General features: G+C 33.8%; 1 protein-coding gene across 1 annotated transcript in view; it reads right to left on the bottom strand.

Moving 5' to 3' along the window:
• Positions 1 to 573: 573 nt before the first annotated feature.
• The window catches only part of LOC132758444 (kinesin-like protein KIF13A), a gene marked incomplete at its 5' end in the record, with an annotated part of 69662 nt that continues 47918 nt past the window's right edge, over positions 574 to 22317 (bottom strand). The window contains 12 exons of the mRNA XM_060750118.1: positions 574 to 1144; positions 1791 to 2000; positions 3518 to 3985; positions 4250 to 4326; positions 5096 to 5895; positions 8355 to 8473; positions 10668 to 10709; positions 12817 to 12855; positions 14101 to 14164; positions 15503 to 15535; positions 20343 to 20420; positions 21437 to 21589. Of these exons, the coding sequence (XP_060606101.1) occupies positions 933 to 1144; positions 1791 to 2000; positions 3518 to 3985; positions 4250 to 4326; positions 5096 to 5895; positions 8355 to 8473; positions 10668 to 10709; positions 12817 to 12855; positions 14101 to 14164; positions 15503 to 15535; positions 20343 to 20420; positions 21437 to 21589 (2295 nt within the window). The remainder of the gene's footprint in view (positions 1145 to 1790; positions 2001 to 3517; positions 3986 to 4249; positions 4327 to 5095; positions 5896 to 8354; positions 8474 to 10667; positions 10710 to 12816; positions 12856 to 14100; positions 14165 to 15502; positions 15536 to 20342; positions 20421 to 21436; positions 21590 to 22317) is intronic.

The following is a 22317-nucleotide window of genomic DNA, read 5'->3' on the forward strand; positions in this document are numbered from 1 at the left end:
AATGCAGAGTACCAGTTCTTGTGCACTGCACTTCTTATTAATGAGACCTATCATCCTATGAAGTTTCAAGTCCATGGCTTTTATACATTAGGAGAAATGGCCTGGACAAAAATAAAGTATGAAAATTAACAAAGGGCAATAACTCAAAATTAGGAAGTGCAGAGTACTGGTTCTTGTGCACTGCACTTCTTAATAATGAGATCTATCATCCTATGAAGTTTCAAGTCCATAGCTTTTTTAGTTGAAGAGAAATGGCCCGGTCAAAATTAAAGTATGAAAATTAACAAAGGGCAATAACTCAAAAAATAAGAACTGCAGAGTACCAGTCCTTGTGCACTGCACTTCGGGTTATTAAAAGAAGCATGCATACCAAGTTTGAAGTCAATCAGACTTATAGTGACTGAGTTATGCTCCGGACAAGCTTTAGGGGACGCCGACAACGACGCCGACGCCGACAACGACGCCGACGCCGCCGCCGACACCGCCGACGAAAGTAACCCCTATATGTCACCTTTTCAAGGCGACACAAAAAGTAACCCCTATATGTCACCTTTTCAAGGCGACACAAAAAACCACATCCCCATTTTGGTGAAATCAGGCTAAAAAATTATTCGATAAAATCAAAAAAAATTCAGCAGGCGAGGCTTATGTTACATTGTTTTCTTAACATGAAAAGTTAACACATATATACATGTATATATGAATAAATAATTCCATAAACAATTTCCTACACGGTTATCTCCTCTTAGCCCTGTACACTCGATCGATCAAGTATTTCGCAACAGATTTATTTTTTTTAAATTCTTCACAGTTGTGCATATTTAAAGACAGCAATAAAATAACCGTTCATGCATTCAACAACACTTAAAAAGTCAAAATTTTGACAAAATAAATCTCTTTTATGATACAGTATTAAATGATGACCGGTGGAACTACTTTTTCTTGGTGAAAGAGGTGCCCGCTTTAGATGAAGGACTACTTCCTGGCACATGTCCAAGTGATTTACGATTCAGCAAATTAGCAGCACTTTTCCTAGACCCGCGTCGTTTCTTGTCCATTATGAGTTTATCATGTCTAACAAATATTCCATGCCTTGGTCGACAACGGAAGTACGGAATCCCATTTACAGACCCATTGTTCTTTCCTGTAAATTTAAGAAACAACTTTTTTCACACCAGAAAACACAATGTTTACGACTGTCATAGACCTACATGTACAACGACTGTCGTAGACCTACATGTACGTACAATTGTCTTGCAATATCATTAAATAAGAGACAGAACATTTATTAATTTATCTTTTGGTTTCCTGTATCTTATTATTGACATTAAAAACTGTTAAACACAAATAAGACAGTTTCCCGAACGATATTAAACTGAATTACATTATTCGTATTTGGGTATTTGGATATTAAATAACGAGCATTTTTAACTATGAGAGGAACATACGACAAATCGGGACAATTTCAAAAAATTTATTTAAAACCTACTGGTTTCGGGTATGCACTAACCTTTATCAAGGTCTATAAAAATCAATTAATTAATTCAGATATATTCAAAAACTGATTTTAGTATTCAATTCCCTCTCTAAAAGAGACCTCAAAACAAACTAAGTGAGTACATTCTTACAGACATGTTTCCTTTTTCAATCTCATATAATAGTATAATCGTCATGTTAGTGAAGTAACTAGTTAACTGGTATTGAATTTCAATGGGAGTTAACTTGTTTTAGCACTAAGGTATTGCCACAAGTGTTATTTCAAATCAAGAATGGGACACAAATCTACCAACCTTCTGGTAAATCCAATTCAACGCCTACCCACGGGCCACTCGCAAATTCCACATTTCCAACAAACTGAACGACCCCCGTCATCTTTGAAGCTAATTTAGAAGTGGTTACCATGACACTTTCTCCAACCTGTATCCATGACGGCATCGGTACCTCTGACAGTCTATCCAAGTCTGCCCGGGAACCGAACGAACATACGCTCATAGAGTCTTCTACAAGGAATCATTTTAGTATTGTTATTCTTGCAAATTTTCTTATTTTCTTTACTTATGTTGGTTTGTCTTGTTGTAAAATGCATCTTTACAATAAAACTACATTATCTAAGTTACCTTAGTTTATTCAAAGCTTAAAGGCACATTATGCCTAAGAAATTAATTTTTCCCTTCTTTAGAAAGGGCAATTGGAGTTTTGTAAGGTTTAAATAACTGTTTTATAGCATTCCAAATGCTTAACACCTAGTGAAAAAAGCTCTGAATTTGAAAGTATTTGTCATACAAGAGGGCCATGATGGCCCTGAGGTCGCTCACCTGTATAAAGGCCCCCCCAACCCCCAACAAGTTTTTACTATATGCATATAGGGAAAATCAATGACCCCCCAGGGCGGGGCCAATTTTGACCCCAGGGCTTTTATTTGAACAAACTTGGTAGACATCCATTAGAACATGTTTCATGCTAAATATCTTAGCTCTAGCTCTTTGGGTTCTTTAAAAGAAGATTTTTTAAGTTTTTACTATATGCATATAGGGAAAATCAATGACCCCCAGGGGCGGGGCCAATTTTGACCCCAGGGCTTTTATTTGAACAAACTTGGTAGACACTCACTAGAAGATGTTTCATGCCAAATATCTAAGCTCTAGCTCTTATGGTTTTTTAAAAGAAGATATTTAAAGTTTTTTCTTTCGGTTGCCATGGCAACCAGAGTTCTGCATGGAATTAAATTCTTTGAACAATTTTTAAAGGTGACCACCAAAGGAACATTCCTGTGAAGTTTGGATGAAATTGGCTTAGTGGTTTATGAGGAGATGTCATTTAAAGTAAAAGTTTACGGACGGACGCCGGACGGACGCCGGACGAAAAGCGATCACAAAAGCTCACCCTGTCACTTTGTGACAGGCGAGCTAAAAAGTAGCAAAAGGCAAACAAAGTAGTATTTTGACTTCCACACAATACTAAATCACTATAACTGTACTTATTGCCAAAAACTTTTTTTTCTGAGTTCTGTCTCCAATCTCAGGATTTTCATTGGTCAGTGAACATTCTGTGGCAGTTTCTGACCAATCAAATACCTGAGATCCGAGTTGGATCTTGGAGAATTTCTTCATAACCTCGGTCCCAGGTATCAAAGGACTCTTATCTTTAACTTTCTTAAATGGATAAAAATTTGAAATTGAACAGCCAACAGTATAGAGCCTGGTCAGACTAGTAAGACCAGCAATTTTAATTATTATCATTTTTTATCTACTCTCATTACATACATGCTATTTAAGGGCCGTTTTTAATTTAACCCATATTTTCAATGTTGATTTTTATCAACACTATGCCATTCAATCAATTTCATGCATACCAAGGACTTTTAAGCACTTTTTTTTTCATTTTAAGCATTTTTCCAGAAAGGGGCTAAAATTTAAGCACTTTTAAGACTGTACAAACTCTTTTCTATACTGGTGGCAAAGGCTAATTACTTTGGGTTCTTGCACATAAAGGGTCAAAGAAATATATGGAAACGTACCTGACAGATGTTCATCCGAACAATCTAGACTGTTTCTCTTACTTCTCTCCTGTAACGACTGATCTAACAAATCATTGTCAGAAGTAACGATGCACGACACGGGTCTCGGCTCAGATCTAGTCCCAGCTTTTCTTTTCTCCCTTTTTATAGGCGTACTCTGATTCTCTGGCATCAATTTTAAACCACTTTTCATAAAACTATCATCTAAATCTTGTTTGTCTTTAACCTCGGTTTGATCAGAGCTACTTATCTTTCCTATACTTTTATCTTTTATACTATCAGTTGTTTCATTCATTGAGACAAATTCTGAATTATCAGGTCCAAACTCGTCCCCTAGTTTTTCTAGTTCTTCCATGGCTTCTAGACTGTAAGGATCTACACTGTCTGAGTAAAGAGGTCCTCTGGAAGCATTAGAGGAACTATCACTTCCTTTGGTAGGAAATTTAGATGGTTGTATGTAGGAGATTCATTTCAAAGTAAAAGTTTACGGACGGACGCCGGACGGACGCCGGACGAAAAGCGATCACAAAAGCTCACCCTGTCACTTTGTGACAGGCGAGCTAAAAAAGTAGCAAAAGGCAAACAAAGTAGTATTTTGACTTCCACACAATACTAAATCACTATAACTGTACTTATTGCCAAAAACTTTTTTTTTTCTGAGTTCTGTCTCCAATCTCAAGGATTTTCATTGGTCAGTGAACATTCTGTGGCAGTTTCTGACACAATCAATACCTGAGATACGAGTTGGATCTTGGAGAATTTCTTCATAACCTCGGTCCCCAGTATCAAAGACTCTTATCTTTAACTTTCTTAAATGGATAAGAAATTTGAAATTGAACAGCCAAAGTATAGAGCCTGGTCAGACTAGTAAACCAGCAATTTTAATATTTATCATTTTTTATCTACTCTCATTACATACATGCTATTTAAGGGCCGTATTTTAATTCAACCCATATTTTCAATGTTGATTTTTAACACTATGCCATTCAATCAGTTTTATTTCATGCATACCAAGGACTTTTAAGCACTTTTTTTTTTCTATTTTAAGCATTTTTCCAGAAAGGGGCTAAAATTTAAGCACTTTTAAGACTGTACAAACTCTTTTCTATACTGGTGGCAAAGGCTAATTACTTTCGTTCTTGCACATAAAGGGTCAAAAGAATATATGGGAAACGTACCTGACAGATGTTTTCATACCGAAAATCTAGACTGTTTCTCTTACTTCTCTCCTGTAACGACTGAATCTTAACAAAATCATTGTCAGAAAGTAAACTGATGCAATCCGACACGGTCTCGGCTCAGATCTAAGTCCCAGGCTTTTCTTTTCTCCCTTTTTTCTGGCGTACTCTGATTCTCTGGCATCAATTTTAAACCACTTTTCATAAAACTTCATCTGAAATCTATTTGGTCTTTAACCTCGGTTGATTCAGAGCTACTCTATCTTCCTATAGCTTTTATCTTTTATACTATCAGTTGTTTCATTCAATTTGAGAACAAATTCTGAATTATTCAGGTCAAACTAGTCCCTAGTTTTTCTAGTTCTTCACATGGCTTCCTAGACTGTAAGCGATCTAACACTGTCGAAAGTAAAGAGTCCTGCTGGAGCATTTAAAGGAACTATCACTTCCTTTGGTAGATCTTGAACTATTTCTACCATGACTTTGGTTTTCTGATTCATGTTTATCACAATTAGCATCATCAGCATTATTATTAACCACCTGGTCATCTTTACTATTATCATTCTTACATTGCACATTATCTTGACTTAGATTTCTTTCCTTTTCAACAACATACTCATCTTTACCAGTAGAGCTCAGGTCTTCCTCACTAATATGAAGTTGAACAGACTCTTTTTCCTCTTCATCATCATCATCTTCATTCTCCGTGAGATCAGATTTCAGTGAAATTTTATCTGTATTTTCTGAATCATTGACTTTCAACTTTCCATCATTTTTACTTTGAGTTACGTCCTCTACACTATTTGTATCTACATTAAGATTTTCTAAAGTTTCATTGCTTGAACAAAGATTCAAGTCATGAACTTGACCTTCAATCTCCTCTATGACCTCTGACCTTATTGCACTTGAATGACCTTGAGCCGAATCATCTCCGTCACTGTCTCCACTGCTACAGTGCTCAATTCCAGGTCTACGTGACATTCTGTGTAAATCAGAATCATCGTTACTTCTTAGACTCAAAGAATCCTCCGATGATAAAGTCAAGGTCGAAACGGCCTGTGACCCATATCCACTAGAGGTCATACTGGGAGTATAACCTTTACCATGACTTTCAGCAATACTATCGCACGTTCCGGAATGAGAAATCAAATTTACCTTTCCGTTTTCTCCAATATTTTCCGAATCAACATTATCCGCTGATTACGAATACTAATTGATTTCGAATGCGTTGACTCTCTACAGATTCATCAAAACTTCACAACAACTTAGCAGGGTTCACGCTTCAATAAGTTTCTTTATTCTTAAATTCTTCCTTTAAGTTCAACAGATCTTGTTTATTTTCAAGAACTTCTTGTTTTGAAGAACTACCAGAACGATTTAAGATTCGTCGTTACGTCTTCCTTCCCCAATTGGCCTGTTTTGGCCTGTTTCATGGCTTTCTGATTTTCCTTAATAAGATACAACAAAAATTTAATTGAAATGATAGTAATATACACTTAAATGTGCATATTAAAGGTTTAAAAAATTACCATGACTGAACATGAAAAGACTTCAATCCTACATAGCTTTTTTTTCGACTCTGCAAACAAGATCACACGCTGAGCATTTAAGCCTGAATAGTAAATAATTATAAGGTCATTTGATATTGACTTTTGACCTTGTGACCCCAATATAGATATGGATCTTTTATTCGATATAGGTAATCATCCTATGAAGTTTGAACACTGTAAGCAAATGGAACTTGTGTTATGCTCCAGAAACCACAATTTTCAGTGTTAAGGTCATTGTGACCCTGACCTTTGACCTTATGACCCTAAAATCAAATAAGGGGTCATGTATTAGACATGGCTGTTCATCTTATAGAATTTTACAGCTGTAGGTTGATTAATACTTAAGTTATTCAGCAAAAACCATTTTCAGTTTTAAGGTAATAGTGACCTTGACCTTTGACATTGTGACCCAAAAACTAATAGGGGTCGTCTACTCAATATTGACAATCATCCTATGAAGTTTGAACATTGCGGGCCAAATCAAACTTAAGTTATTCTTCAGAAACCACAATATTCAGTGTAAAGATCATTGTGACCCTGATATTTGACCTTATGACCCTAAAATCAATAGGGGTCATGATTGGACATGGCTGTTCATCCTTAAAAATTTTTTACAGCTGTAGGTTGATTAATACATAACTTATTGAGCGGAAACTGTTTTCCGTTTTAAGGTAATAGTGACCTTGACCTTTGACCTTGTGACCCCAAAATCAATAGGGGTCTTCTACTCAATATGGACAATCATCCAATGAAGTTTGAATATTGTAGGCCAAATGGAACTTAAGTTATGCTTCTGAAACCAAATTGCTTATGGACAGACATTCTTACCAGAGCTACATTATGGGGTTTTCTTTTGTTATTTCTTTTGTTCTTTTTAACCCAACAATGCAGAAAATAACCCCACAAGAGAAACGGAATGAATGACATCAAAAACATCTATTGTTATGAGAACAATAGACCAAACCCCATAATGTAGCTCTGGTTTGTACGGACGGACAGATGGACGAACGCCAGGGGGTATAACAGACTATGCCCGAAATTCTTTCGGGCATATAAAAAAGAGGATTTAATAAAAGTCAAATCTGACATTAAATTACAACTATAGATGCATTGATATAACAACTTCTCTTTTTGTCTGAACAAGTTAGGATAACACAGCTTCCACTGTTTATTAAGATAACTTGAGTTAGGGTAACTAACTTTACAAACATTAAGACAAGTTAGGTAAGGGTAACTTTATGAACATTATGACAAGTTAGGGTAACTCTATTAACATTATGACAAGTTAGGGTAACTCTATTAACATTATGACAAGTTGCTTTAGGGTATCTCTATTAACATTAAGACAAGATAAGTTAGGGTAACTTTTTTAACATTATGACAAGTTAGGGTAACTCTATTAACATTATGATAAGTTGTGTTAATGTAACTCTATTAACAATATCTATTAACATTATGACAAGTTAAATAAAGGTAACTCCATGAAATTTATGACCAGTTAAGTTCGGGTAACTCTATTAACATTATGACAAGTTGCTATAGGGTAACTCTATTAACATTATGACATGTTAAATTAGGGTAACTCATTGAACAATATGACAAGTTAGGGTCACTCTGTTAACATTATGATAAGTTAAGTTAGGGTTACTCTATGAACATTATGATAAGTTAGGGTAACTCTTTTAACATTATGATAAGTTAAGTTAGGGTAGCTCTATTAACATTATGACAAGTTAGGGTAACTTTATTAACATTATGATAAGTTAAGTTAGGGTAACTCTATGAACAATATGACAAGTTAGGGTAACTCTATGAACACTATGATAAGTTAAGTTAGGGTAACTCTTTTAACTAACAAGTTAAGTTAGGGTAACTCTATTAACATTATAACAAGTTAAGTTAGGGTAACCTTATTAACATTATGATAGGTTGAGTTAGGGTAACTCTAGTACTCTATGAACATTAACACAAGTTGAGTTCTGGTAACTCTACAAACAATAAGACAAGTTGAGATAGGGTAACTCTACCAACAATAAGATAAAGGTGAGTTAGGGTAACTCTACCAACATTTATACACATCTAATGTAGAGTTATATGTACAGACCATACCTGGTCAGTGTCTAGGAGTGGTTTGTGCTCGCGCTGTTGTTCTTCTCGCAATGTCTGTAATGGTTTCATTCCAACACTTAGCTTTGATGCCAGTGGGCTCAGAGCAGATTTTGGAGTCACTGAAATTTTAAAGACTTTTAATTAAACTTTAATGAATTCAATTAAATTATCAATTTGTTAATTGGCTCAAAACTTTCTAAGCTAATTCTTTTACCTTTTTCACAAACTTTTTTTTCATTTTAGTTTAGTCATATAAAAATTCTAATTCATATACAATGAAATGTATGTTATAAAATTAGAAGAATTAAAGAAAACTGGATAAAATATTATCATAATATTCATAATATTATCAATAAACATGTAGATTCTTATTTTAAAATATTATTGTAAGATTTTCTAAAGCATAAAAGCTGATAAAAATGCACTGGCAAAACAAGAAATTCATGCTTTCAATGCTATATCTGTAACAAAAATTGAAATATTTCGCAGCAATAATGCACTCTTACATGCTATTATGATTAAATGGCCCCTTTTGGGATTGTTCTAGTTTTACCCTTCTCATTTCTAATAAGTATTTTTTGAGTATCATTTTTATCAAAGACCTGAATGAAAATTTCTGCTCTATGGCCATGATATTTCTGTTTTATAAATTTTCTGGACAGAAACTTAAATTGCCCCGAATGTTGTATAATACCTGTAACAAATAATGCAATGGGAACATGACTAGATACTAAGTTACACTTGAAATTATAAATTACTGTTAGTTAAGTCTTATTCTGTAAGTGGATTATGAAATTTATTGCATAAACATAATTCATGTGTGATGTAACCATTTATTACTATGAAGACAGAAATGTGGGTAGTTTCATTAAAATAGTTCCACAAAAATATATACGAAAAATTCATAAAAGAAAACTGGTGAAGAGACTATGGAACAGACTGAACCCTTGATTTATCCCAGAGCTTGATAATTGAACGAGATCCTGGGAAATGTAGGAGTTAACAAGGAGGAAAATTTCATTCATTAATCAACCCTGTTTATATATATATCGACAGCTTGATGTGAAAGGATCATATTCTTCATTTAAAAAGAGTTACAACCCTTGCCCACCAAGCCGTCAATATATATATCGCGGTTTGAGACCTTGGACAACAGGGTGCCAATGTATTAAAATATCACAGAATTCATTGGGAATTCAAGTAATTACATGTCTTAAAGATCCACTTTCTGACAAACAACTCCTACTTCTAACATGAATTCATGACAGCCTAAAATATCAAACTGACCTTTACAACTTCTTTACAAGAGACAGACGTGGAGAACATACAAGGTAACACTGACTCAGACTCTTTTGAACAAGACAAACAATTATATCTAAAACTTGAACAGTACAGCTAAGCATAACAGGCCATGATATCACAATAATGATAATTGTACACAGACAAACCCAATGTAAATGGGCCAAAAACTGCCAATAGGTATACAGAAAATAAAGATCCAGTTCATGGTTTCTTTGAGATTGTTCCAATGGTGTTAATTAAGCTCCTGTTCAACAGAACTTAATTATTCCTTTGCTTGTGGGCATTTTGGTTACTTAAATCATGGCATGACTGCAATCAATGGATTCACGTATATCTTTGAATAAATATAATCCATGGATTCACTTAAATCATTGAATGATTGTTATCAAAGGATTCACTTAAATCATGCTGACTGCAAACCATGGATTTGCTTATATCATGGCATGACTGTAAGCCATGGATTCATTTAGAATTATTGAATGACTGTAATCAATGGATTCATGACTGTAAGCCATAGATTCACTTAAATTATTGTATGAATATATTCCATGGATTCACTTAAATTATTAAATGACTGTAATCAATGGATTCATTTAAATCATGCATGATTGTAATCAGTGGATCCATAAAATATAGTATGAGTGAAATTCATGGATTTACCCAAATACAGTATAACTTGTAATTCATGGATTCAGTAAAATATGGATATGACTTAACGTTTTAAACAGGAGATACAAACTGAATCTATCACATAAATGTCACACTGTATCACTAAAACAAATTGTGTATCTATCTAGCACACAAAAAATCATGTACATGTACACAGACGTAAACAAAAATTGTCCGCAAAATAAACTAAACGAAAGTATGAAATAAAATAAAATCAATACAGTTAAACAGTGTCATTCTTTAACAAATTTTCAACTACTTTCAATTAAGAACTAAAATAGTTGCACATAAAGCATAGAAGAATGGGTGAAGGCACAGGCTAAGAAAGAACACTATGTTTACCATTGAGGGAGGGCAGTTTCAAATCTAGAAAGCTGGGACGAGCTGTAAAATCAGGAGCATTTATTAGAAACATTAAGACTTGTTCTTTAGCTTTTTTTATGCTTTATTTCATATCTGGTTCTTACTTATGAATATTATAACAACCTTATCTTAGAATTTAAAATAGAAGGATTTTGGATTTTAATAATATCTAATATCTAAATTATCCTTTTTTTCATTTTTTTAAAAAAATGTTTTTCACCATATCAAAATCAAATGGCTTGTAAAATCCATTTAGTTAAAAAGTGGTTAAAATAACATTAATTAAATAAGAAGATATTCTGGAAAGATGGATTCAGCTTAAAACAAAGTGCAAATTGGCAAGGTTTCTTTCCACAGGTGCAAATTGGTTGGGTCTTTTTTTATTCTCATTTAGTACTCATAATATAGACTAAACTAAAGGGTATATCCAACATGTGCATAAGATCTATTATATCACTAGAATAATTGTATTAGATCTATCTATGTCATTAAAACTATTGCAATAGACCTATTTATATCATTAGAACAATTGCAATAGATCTAATTATATCACCAGAATAATTGGCTCAGATCTATATCACTAGAACAATTGTATCAGTTCTATTTATATCACTAGAACAATTGTACCAGATCTATTTATATCACCTGAACAATTGTATCAGATCTATATTCATCACTAGAACAATTGTATCAGTTCTATTTATATCTCTAGAACAATTGTATCAGATCTATTTATATCACCTGAACAATTGTATAAGATCTATATTTCTCACTAGAACAATTGTATCAGATCTATTTATACCCCAAGAACAATTGTATCAGATCTATATCACTTGAACAATTGTATCAGATCTATTTATATCACTAGAACAATTGTATCAGATCTATTTATATCACTAGAACAATTGTATCAGATCTATTTATATCACTAGAACAATTGTATCAGATTTATTTATATCACCTGAACAATTGTATCAGATCTATTTATATCACTAGAACAATTGTATCAGATCTATTTTTATCCCAAGAACAATTGTATCAGTTTTATTTATATCACTAGAACAATTGTATCAGATCTATTTATATCACTAGAACAATTGTATCAGATCTATTTATATCACTAGAACAATTGTATCAGTTCTATTTATATCACTAGAACAATTGTATCAGATCTATTTATATCACTTGAACAATTGTGTCAGATCTATTTATATCATTTACACAATTGCTATAGATCTATTTATACCACTTAAACATTTGTATCTGCTTTATTTCCATACCACTACTTTTCAATGGTAAACAAGAAAGTGAAATTTAGAAATAACAAACAAACATGTAGATTTATACATCATCATCAAACCACTTCTATAAAACTTCCAAATTATTGTACCATTTCATTTATTTGTTTTTATAATGAGATGTAAGTAATCAAGTAATATGTAAATTGGACGATACAAAAAAAAAAATACATTTCACAGTGAAATGTGATATCAAACTTAGGCGCTAGTTAAATATTACTTCTCAACAGTTATATGAAACATTTTGTAAGCAACTTTGGATTAAAAACATATTTTCTAATAATCTTTTTATGTCCATGTTGCCTACTGAAACACAAATTATCTTACTGAGTATAGACACAAATGTTTACTTTATACTTCAGGGCTTTTTTTACATTTTTTATTTTATTTTATTAACCTTTTCTTTGCTTTTTATCCAATTACATTCCTTTAATGCAGATTATCCAAATGTTTAAATTTTTCCCAATTTTGACTATGAATATTTTTTTTTCCCAATTCTGACTATAGATAAGCAAATTTTTTCCCAATTTAGACCTATAACCCCATTTTTTTTAACAGTCCAGACCAAAGCTCCAAATTTCTAAAAACTTGTTCAACTGCTATGTATTTTTTAAAATAACATCAAGTAAAAAGTCAGTGTCAAAAGCCCTGAGCATTGAGAAAAAAGTTCAAGAAAAGCAATTTAGAAATATCATTGAAAAGAAACAAGTTTCGTCAAGCAAAAAGAAGCTAAAAAATATCATTACTGCAGGTGAATTTTAGCATAATAATATGAGCGACACAATTCAAAGTACAGTGTATATAAAAATATATAACCAATGTAAACATACATGACCCAGTAGCATTTACACACTCACTCATCCAGGTAGCTTGGAAAATGTGTAATAATTAGCAAGATTAAAATACAACACACAAAATATATTGTAAGTAAAATTTCAATTTTCAAAATACCTAAATAATATTTCAATTTTCAAAATACCTAAATAATAATCGGAAAACATTTTTTCTTTCGATTTGTATTAGCTATTTTCGATACTAGGAAAGCATTATACAGGATTTGAGTTTAAAGGAATATGGTATAATGAAAATCAAGCAATCAAGTATAAAATTTTTTCTGCAAGCTGTACGAATAACTTCCTTACTTAAAGGTATTTGAAATGCCTCCAGCAGAAAAAAAAGTTCAATGTCCCGGGCGAAAAAAAGAAAGAAAAATAATTCAATACTTCTTGCAAGTTTAATATACCCAACATTAAACACCAAAATTTGATTCAGCCAGGGACACTTTACTATTCAACCAAGATGGCTAAATGTTTGGTTTTCAAGTAAAACACAAGGTAGTAAACAATGATAACTATACTGTATTCTAGGGTCAAGGACAGGAGTGATGAATCAAAAGCATTATGCCAGTCACATTAAATCATATTGGATATTTGATTTATTTGATTCTTATTTAAATTTAATTCTTCTTTTACAAGTTTGTATACATGAAAATAAGTCTGCTTATTAGAATGAAGCAGATTAAAAGACTTGGGTCTCCATTTATATATATGTATAAAAAAAAGTCTTGCAGAGCTACCAAAAAACTAGCTACTACCAGTAAAAAAGTAGAAGACCACAGGAAAAACAATACAACTATATAAATCCCCTTTTGCCATTATAGAAATGATTTGCAATAATAATTATGTTAAAAAGCAGTTAGAAAGTAGTAGACCATAGGAAAACACAAGATAAACAGCTAAATAAGCCCCCTTTTTTCCATTATAGCAATATTTTTCAATAATAATTACGTTAAAAAGCTTTTAGAAAGTAGCAGACAATAGGAAAAGAGACAACTGACTATATAAGCCTCCTTTTTTCCCATTTTTCCAATATTTTGCAATTACAATTATGTAGAAAATAGAAGACCATAGGAAAAACAAGTCAACTCATTTTTTTATATAAAAACCCCTTTTTTCCATTATACCAATATTTTGGAATAACAATTATGTTAAAAAGTAGTTAGAAAGTAGTAGACCATAGGAAAACACAAGATAAACAGCTATATAAGCCCCTTTTTTCCATTATAGCAATAATTTGCAATAATAATTATGTTAAAAAGAAATACAAATAATCACCTGCTGTTCCAGTGCGTAGGCTTGTATCATGCATAGACAGATCCTGTATACTCTCAAATCTCATCTAAAACCAAAAGGAAAAAAATAATACAACAATAATCAAATGGTTCAACTTTCAGACTAAAACGAGTTTTGTTTCAATTTCCAATTGTAAGATAAGGGGTGAACAGTTTGCCTTTTTCCCTATTTCATTGAACAGTTTGCCCTTTTTCCTATTTCATGGAACAGTTTTTCCCCTCCCCCCATTTCTTTGAACAGTTTGCCCCCCCATTTCATTGAACAGTTTGTCCCCTTCCCCCCATTTCTTCAAACAGTTTGCCTTTTCCCCCAATGTCATTGAACTGTTTGCCTCTTTTCCCAATTTCATTGAACTGTTTGCCTTTTTTCCTCTTTCATTGAACAGTCTGCCTTTTCTCTCTCCCTTTTTCATTGATCAGTTTGCCTTTTTTTTCTCCCCCTATTTCATTGATCAGTTTGCATTTTTTTCTCCCCCTATTTCATTGAACTGTTTGCCTTTTTTTTCCTCTTTCGTTGAACAGTTTGCCTTTTTCCTCCCCCTATTGCATTTAACAGTTTGCCTCCCCCCCCCCAATTTCATTGAATAGTTTGCCTCTTTCCTATCTTATTGAACAGTTCACCTTTTCCCTATTTCATGGAACAGTTTGCCTTCCCTATATTTCATTGAGCAGTTTTGCCTTTTCCCCCCTATTTCGTTTATCAGTTTGCCTTTTTTTCCCTATTCCATTGAATAGCTTGTCATTTTTCCCTATTTCATTGAACAGTTTTGCCTTTTATTCCCTTTTCATTGAACTTTTTGCCATTTTTTCCTTTTTCATTACCAGTAAACAGTTGGCCTTTTCCTATTTTATTGAATAGTTTGTCTTTTCTCTCCCTATTTCATTGAACAGTTTGCACCCCCCTCCCCACTATTTCACTGAACAGTCTGCCATCTGCCCCCCTATTCGCCGCCTGACATTCACCATACTATAACCTTTGTTTGCACCCAAGCAACCTGGCCAAAAATAATTCTCTAAAACAGCACATGCTTTCAAATGCCTTAAAGTTTTATCATCATCACAACACAAAACATCTAAAATGGACTTGTAATTCTAAACAAAACCATTCATTATTTTTAAGATAATTTTCAAAATAAGAACTAGTAACTGAATAGCAAACAGTGCAGACCATGATTAGATGGCAAAAGATTGCTGGATGATTTGGGTCTGCACTGATCACATAGGACTGGTATTAACTAAAATTAATTGCCACCAGACGGCTTGATAGTTTAAAATTTATATATTTCCAAAATTGTATCTGAAACCCTGTGGTATATTATGTTTTTTTTTAATGCTTTGCATGCAAGAAAACGTAAGTGTATACAACTGTATATCAATATACGTACCCTTTCTTCTAACCTTGGTGGGGTGGTCATTAACTGTAGAGAAAAACACATAAACACTGCATGAATAGCTTAACAACAAAGCAATATAAAAGGTTTAACACATCACTGTAAGTTTATAGGAATTTATCTTAGTTTGATTGTGTTGGAAGCTGTAAGCTAATTGCAACACTCTTGAATCCTTTCCTGGACCCAAAGTTACTGGAATCAACAAGTACTAAGCAATGCCACGACCAGCTATCCTTAAATCACTAGTTGATTGTGTTAACCACTCTGCCATGCCACCACTGTTATAACTCAATAAAATTTTATTACTTTCATTCATTTTCATAAGTCACACCAATAAACACTGTTTGTATCTTTTGATGGCTCTTCAGCAGAGAAAGCTAGAAAAAGCATAATAATGAGCCACGTCATGACAAAATCAACATAATGCGTTTGCGACCAGCATGGATCCAGACCAGCCTGCGCATCCGTGCAGACTGATCAGGATCCATGCTGTTCGCTATCAGTTTCTCTACTTGTAATAGATCCATGCTGTTCGCTTACAAACCCTATAACAAGTAGTGAAACTGATAGCGAACAGCATGGATCCTGATCAGACTGCGCAGATGCGCAGGCTGGTCTGGATCCATGCTGGTTGCAAACTTATTATGTTGGTTTTGTCATGGCCTGGCTCTATTTATTATATCATTTCATACATTCCATGTAACAGTAGAACCGCTGACCTATAATTACTGCAGGAAGCCTAGCTCAACCAACTTGAATAAGTTGCCACTTGTCTGGCAGCATGGCCCAGCAGTAAACACATCAGACAAGAAATCTAAGGATTCCTGGCTGCGTAGTGGGTTCAAACCCCATCAGAAGCAAGCCATTATTTCCCTGAGAAAGAAACTTTACACTTATTGTTAGGTACTGGTAAGTTCCAGGAACTGATCTAAGAGTGTTGCAATAAACATATGATTAGTTCCCAGAACGGATCCAAGAGTTTCTAAATAAGTTTATAGCTTCTAACATAATCAAACTAAAAATAAATTCTGTTTAAACTAATATGATGTCACAGTGTTGTGTTTAACCTCGATGACTTCTAAACTACGTGTACATGCATACCACCTATCTTAAGCAGTGATATCCATAGCACAGATCCCTTATTTCAACTTAAGTAAACCTGTATTTCTAAAGGCCACTCTCTCAAAAGCCAAATCAAGTGACTTGGTTCAGTTAAAATCTAATATAGCTAAAATGAAACAAGAGGGCCATGATGGCCCTGAGGTCGCTCACCTGTATATAGGCCCCCCCCCCCCCCCCAACGTTGCAGGGCCAATTTAACTTAAGGGCTTTTATTTGCACAAACTTGGTAGACACCCATAAGAAGATGTTTCATGCTAAACATCTAAGCTCTAGCTCATTGGGCTTTTTACAAAAAGATTTTTTTTAAAGTTTTTACTATACACATATAGTTAAAAATAATGACACCCCTGGGGCCGGGCCAGTTTTGACCCCAGGGCTTTTATTTGAACAAACTTTGTAGACACTTACTAGAAGATGTTTCATGCTTAATATCTAAACTCTAGGTATTTGGGTTTTTTCAAAGAAGATTTTAAGTTTTTGCTATACACATATAAAGAAAATCAATGACCCCCGGGGCGGGGCCAATTTTGACCCCAGGTCTTTTATTTGAACAAACTTTGTAGACACTCACTAAAAGATGTTTCATGCTTAATATCTTAACTCTAGCTATTTGGGTTTTTTCAAAGAAGATTTTTTAAGTTTTTGCTATACACATATAAGGAAAATCAATGACCCCCGGGGCAGTGCCAATTTTGACCCCAGGGCTTTTATTTGAACAAACTTGGTAGACACCTATTAGAACATGTTTGATGCTAAATATCTTAGCCATAGCTCTTTGAGTTCTTTAAAAAAAGATTTTTTAAGTTTTTACTATATGCATATAGGGAAAATCAATGACCCCCCGGGGCGGGGCCAATTTTGACCCCAGGGCTTTTATTTGAACAAACTTGGTAGACACTTATTAGAACATGTCTTTCATGCTAAATATCTTAGCTCTAACTCTTTTGGTTCTTTAAAAGAAGATTTTTTAAGTTTTTACTATATGCATATAGGGAAAATCAATGACCCCTGGGGCGGGGCCAATTTTGACCCCAGGGCTTTTATTTGAACAAACTTGGTAGACACCTATTAGAACATGTTTGTTGCTCAATATCTTAGCCATAGCTCTTTGAGTTCTTTAAAAGAAGATTTTTTAAGTTTTTACTATATGCATATAGGGAAAATCAATGACCCCCGGGGCGGGGCCAATTTTGACCCCAGGGCTTTTATTTGAACAAACTTGGTAGACACCCATTAGAACATGTTTCATGCTAAATATCTTGGCTCTAGCTCTTTGGGTTCTTTAAAAGAAGATTTTTTAAGTTTTTACTATATGCATATAGGGAATATCAATGACCCCCCGGGCGGGACCAATTTTGACCCCAGGGCTTTTATTTGAACAAACTTGGTAGACACCCATAAGAACACGTTTCATGCTAAATATCTTAGCTCTAGCTCTTTGGGTTCTTTAAAAGAAGATTTTTTAAGTTTTTACTATATGCATATAGGGAAAATCAATGACCCCCCCCCCGGGGCGGGGCCAATTTTGACCCCAGGGCTTTTATTTGAACAAACTTGGTAGACACTCACTAGAAGATGTTTCATGCCAAATATCTAAGCTCTAGCTCTTATGGTTTTTTAAAAGAAGATATTTAAAGTTTTTTCTTTCGGTTGCCATGGCAACCAGAGTTCTGCATGGAATTAAATTCTTTGAACAATTTTTAAAGGTGACCACCAAAGGAACATTCCTGTGAAGTTTGGATGAAATTGGCTTAGTGGTTTATGAGGAGATGTCATTTAAAGTAAAAGTTTACGGACGGACGACGGACGGACGACGGACGGACGGACGCCGGACGAAAAGCGATCACAAAAGCTCACCCTGTCACTTTGTGACAGGTGAGCTAAAAAAAAGCTTCTGGTATCATGAAACTTCGTTTTTACTTTACAAATTATTGTTACTAAATTATTAATTACATGTATATATATTATATATAAATATGTTACTGTTAACCATTACTACCCTTAATATCTTAAATGGACTTGTCCATCTTTCAATCTGGACAAAACCATTCATTGTTTTTCTAAGGAAAATTTCAAATATATTTACTGACTGAATATTGATCAGTGCAGACAATGTGGTCAGACAGCACACAATGTTCTGGCTGATCACGGCCAAGTCTGCACTGGTAACATGGTTAAAATCTATTGAGCCCAGCAGGTTTTGGGTTAACCATGAATTAATGTACATGATGACTTAAAATCTTGTTGGATAATTATGAAATTTTCTAAGATTTTGTTTCATTAAGTTCTTGACAAGTTTAACTACCAAATAAATGGCATTTATAATTTAATACATGGACATGTCTTAAACCTACAAGTATGCTATCATAAGAACTGTGTAAGAAATAGTGCTTCCTCTTACATGTTTTTTGCTTCCCTAAATTTCACAGTTTTTAAAAAATTTCTTTATATATAACTCGACAACAGTTCAATTTAGTATAAAGACTAAACATGAAGCAGTGTTCTGATTTTATGTCTAACTTGAATACATCTAGGTGAATGGTATAAGTTTATTATACATTTTTACATACAATATTGAATTTTATTGGACTAGTACACAGCTGTGAAACCTATATCGAACAAGGGGCTAACCGAGTCTGTTATAGGTTTTGTAGCTGTGAACAAGTCCAATAGAATCAGTATTGTTCTGAACAATGTATAATGACCTCTTTATTTCACACCACCATTTTTTTTGCATTTTGACACAACTTTGCTAATTCAAGTGCAATAAGGATTTGATATGGATTTTTGGACTCAAGAAAAAAGAGGCCAGATTGTAATACTCATTGATTTTTATGAAATTAAAAAATGAAATTGAGGCTAAATGGGGTTCAACATGCATTTGACATGGATTTGTTGGACTCTGTAAATTAGAATGAGACTGAATTGATGATCGGATCCAATATCTATTAGAATATCACATGGTGCAAACACTGAAAGTTCGCTGTTTATATTTTTTAAAGGTGTGAAATAAAACATGTTACAAAATCACACTTCAAATCAAATGTTATTTTCAAATTGTGACCAAAAAAAAAACACATCACAAAAGAAACATATCCGTATAATACCAGATGTGAGCTACCAAAGTTTAATAAAATCCCTGCAGTTAAAAGTAAAAAACACTCGAAAGACTAGCTTTTCAGTCTTGATTTAGGGGAGACCTTACCTCTGCTTTTCTTTGCCATGGGAACTGTACAAAAACATTCCATTCTTATAAATTATTTTCAAGTTATGAGCATAAAAATTTTGAACAATTTTAAGTTTTGCCAGCAACTGAGATAGTACTATTCTATGATGGCGATATCTTTTGCCATGATAAAATCTAGTTATAAAATCTTAATTTCTAATTATGAACCCAATTACTTTTATCTAAATAGAATACCGATACTTTCTTCACTGTAATTTCTCCTCTTTGGCGTGATAATGTTACTTTAACATCTTCCATTAAAACAATCTTTTTTAATGTAATTTTATTTTTCTTTATAACTTTTTTTAGGTTTTTCTATTGATAAAAAATTTAGAGAAAAACAATTTTTGTTTGCAAATCTAAACTGTATAAAGCACTTAAAGCCCTAAACTAGCTGTATCCAGCAAGCCCTTCCCAGATTCTTAGCTTAAACCTTCAATTGCTTAACAAAAGAATGTCATAGAACCAAATCAAGAGTTTACATACCTGATGTATATTTGGAACACTTGTGGTTTTACGGAGTGACTGCCCCTGTTTAGCCATTAATTCTTTTACAGCAACTTCCTGTAACATATTACACAACCATGAAAATCAAATTTCACATTCTATATCTGCTTTACAAACAAGCAAAAAATTTTAACCTCTTCCTAAAGCCCCAGTCACATTAGAGTTTACGACCAGTGAAGACCAGTTCACGATCACCAGTGATCTCTGGTCGCAGATAATCTTTAAAATGTCTTATGATGGTCATTGGTGATCTTTGACAGTCGCAGGTTATATTATTTCAATTTCAGTCGTAGAGAGGTTTTTGAGCTTGCACAACAACCTCCTTGCGATCAAACAGGTCGCTAGTGATCTTACAAGGTCTTAGGCTGTCGCACAATGGTCGTTTGGAAGTGCGACAATCTTTACAAATTGCCACTAGTCACTGATAATCTTGAGTAGTCTTTAGTAATCGTGTGATGGTCGTACGACAAGTTGTAGGTGATCGCATGACAGGTCACAGGTAGTCGTAAGTAATCCCAGGCAATCTTTAGACCATCGTACGTTTGCTTATGACCTGTCGTGAGATTGTCAATGATGACTTGTCTTACAATAGTCGCAGAAGTAAATTTATTTGTGCAAAAATGGTTTTGGTCGCAGACAATCGCTGATGATCATCAGTTTTACAAGTCGCCGGTGGTCGCAAGTAATTGTAAGCTCTAGTGTGACTGGGGTTTAAGAACAACCTAGGAAATAATTATCGTTTTCTGGAGAAAAAATAAGTTAAATTATCCTATTATCTTTTCCAAGTGTACACAGAATAAACAGTTTGAGATAAAAGAGATTTAATATGTTTTCATATTGAGGTCATTTTCCTCAAAATTATTTTTCTGGAAAAACAGGGTCATCAAATGATCTGAAATTTTAACATAAGAAATTGATAAAGACCTACATTTGTACATCAATCTCAGAAATATTTCCAGTCTTATCATGTCCGACACCCCCCCCCCCCCCCCCAAAAAAAAAAACAACAAAAACTTCAATGGAGTCCTTTTGAAATTCTAAAATAAATAAAATAAATTACAAATTGTGCTAACCTGTCTAAGTCGGTCCAGTGTAAGTATACTTTCTACAGCAGATACACCTTTTATATATTTTTCTATGTACGTTTCACCATCGGCTGCACTCACTTCATTCTGTGATGCCGCCATCTGGGCGAGACTTTCCATATGCTCTAAATCTTCAGATGCCTGGATAGTCGAAACAATAAGTAAACCTTAGTTAAGTAAACCTTATTAAACATGAGTGAGACTAAAAAAAAGTGTTGGAGAATCACACTAAATGCTGATTAGCGGCATATACCGGACATCCGACAAGGCACTTGAGTAAATAACATGCTAAAATTTTGACTCTTTACTCGCCAAAATGCACTTTAAGACTTCTAATTCATCTCTTCACACAGATTTATATAAGTTAATGGATAAAAAAAATTTAAAATATTGATGAAAAAAGTGATATTTTTCTATTTTGTGATCATGATTTCTGCAAGCATCTAGAGGTACTGTTCCAACACTGTAGTGAGTTAAATCCATTAAACTTAACCCTTAACATGCTGAATATATTAAATGGACTTGTCCCACTTCCATTTTTGGGACTGTTCATTATCAATTTTAGGGATATCAATTTGAATATTTAAAAGTTTGTAAGCCAACAGTATAGAGCCTGGTCAGACTGCACAAAAGTGCAGGCTGGCCTGGCTCTATACTGGTGGCAAAGGCTTTATGCTTTCGGTTCCAGCACTTTAAGGATTAACTTGTCAATGAATATTTCTATGTAATGAAAGTTGTATGCCATGGAATGGTAGTAGTTTTCGGCCCAGTCTGCACTGACCCATAATACCTGCAGGGGAGTAGATCATTACCATCAATTATCTAAGGAAACACAATGGTTTCCTTTCCAATCAAAGTTGCTTCCCTTT

This window comes from Ruditapes philippinarum, unplaced genomic scaffold, assembly GCF_026571515.1.
Source record: "Ruditapes philippinarum isolate M1 unplaced genomic scaffold, ASM2657151v2 ctg3660_1_1_1_1, whole genome shotgun sequence".
NCBI classification, from domain to species: domain Eukaryota; kingdom Metazoa; phylum Mollusca; class Bivalvia; order Venerida; family Veneridae; genus Ruditapes; species Ruditapes philippinarum.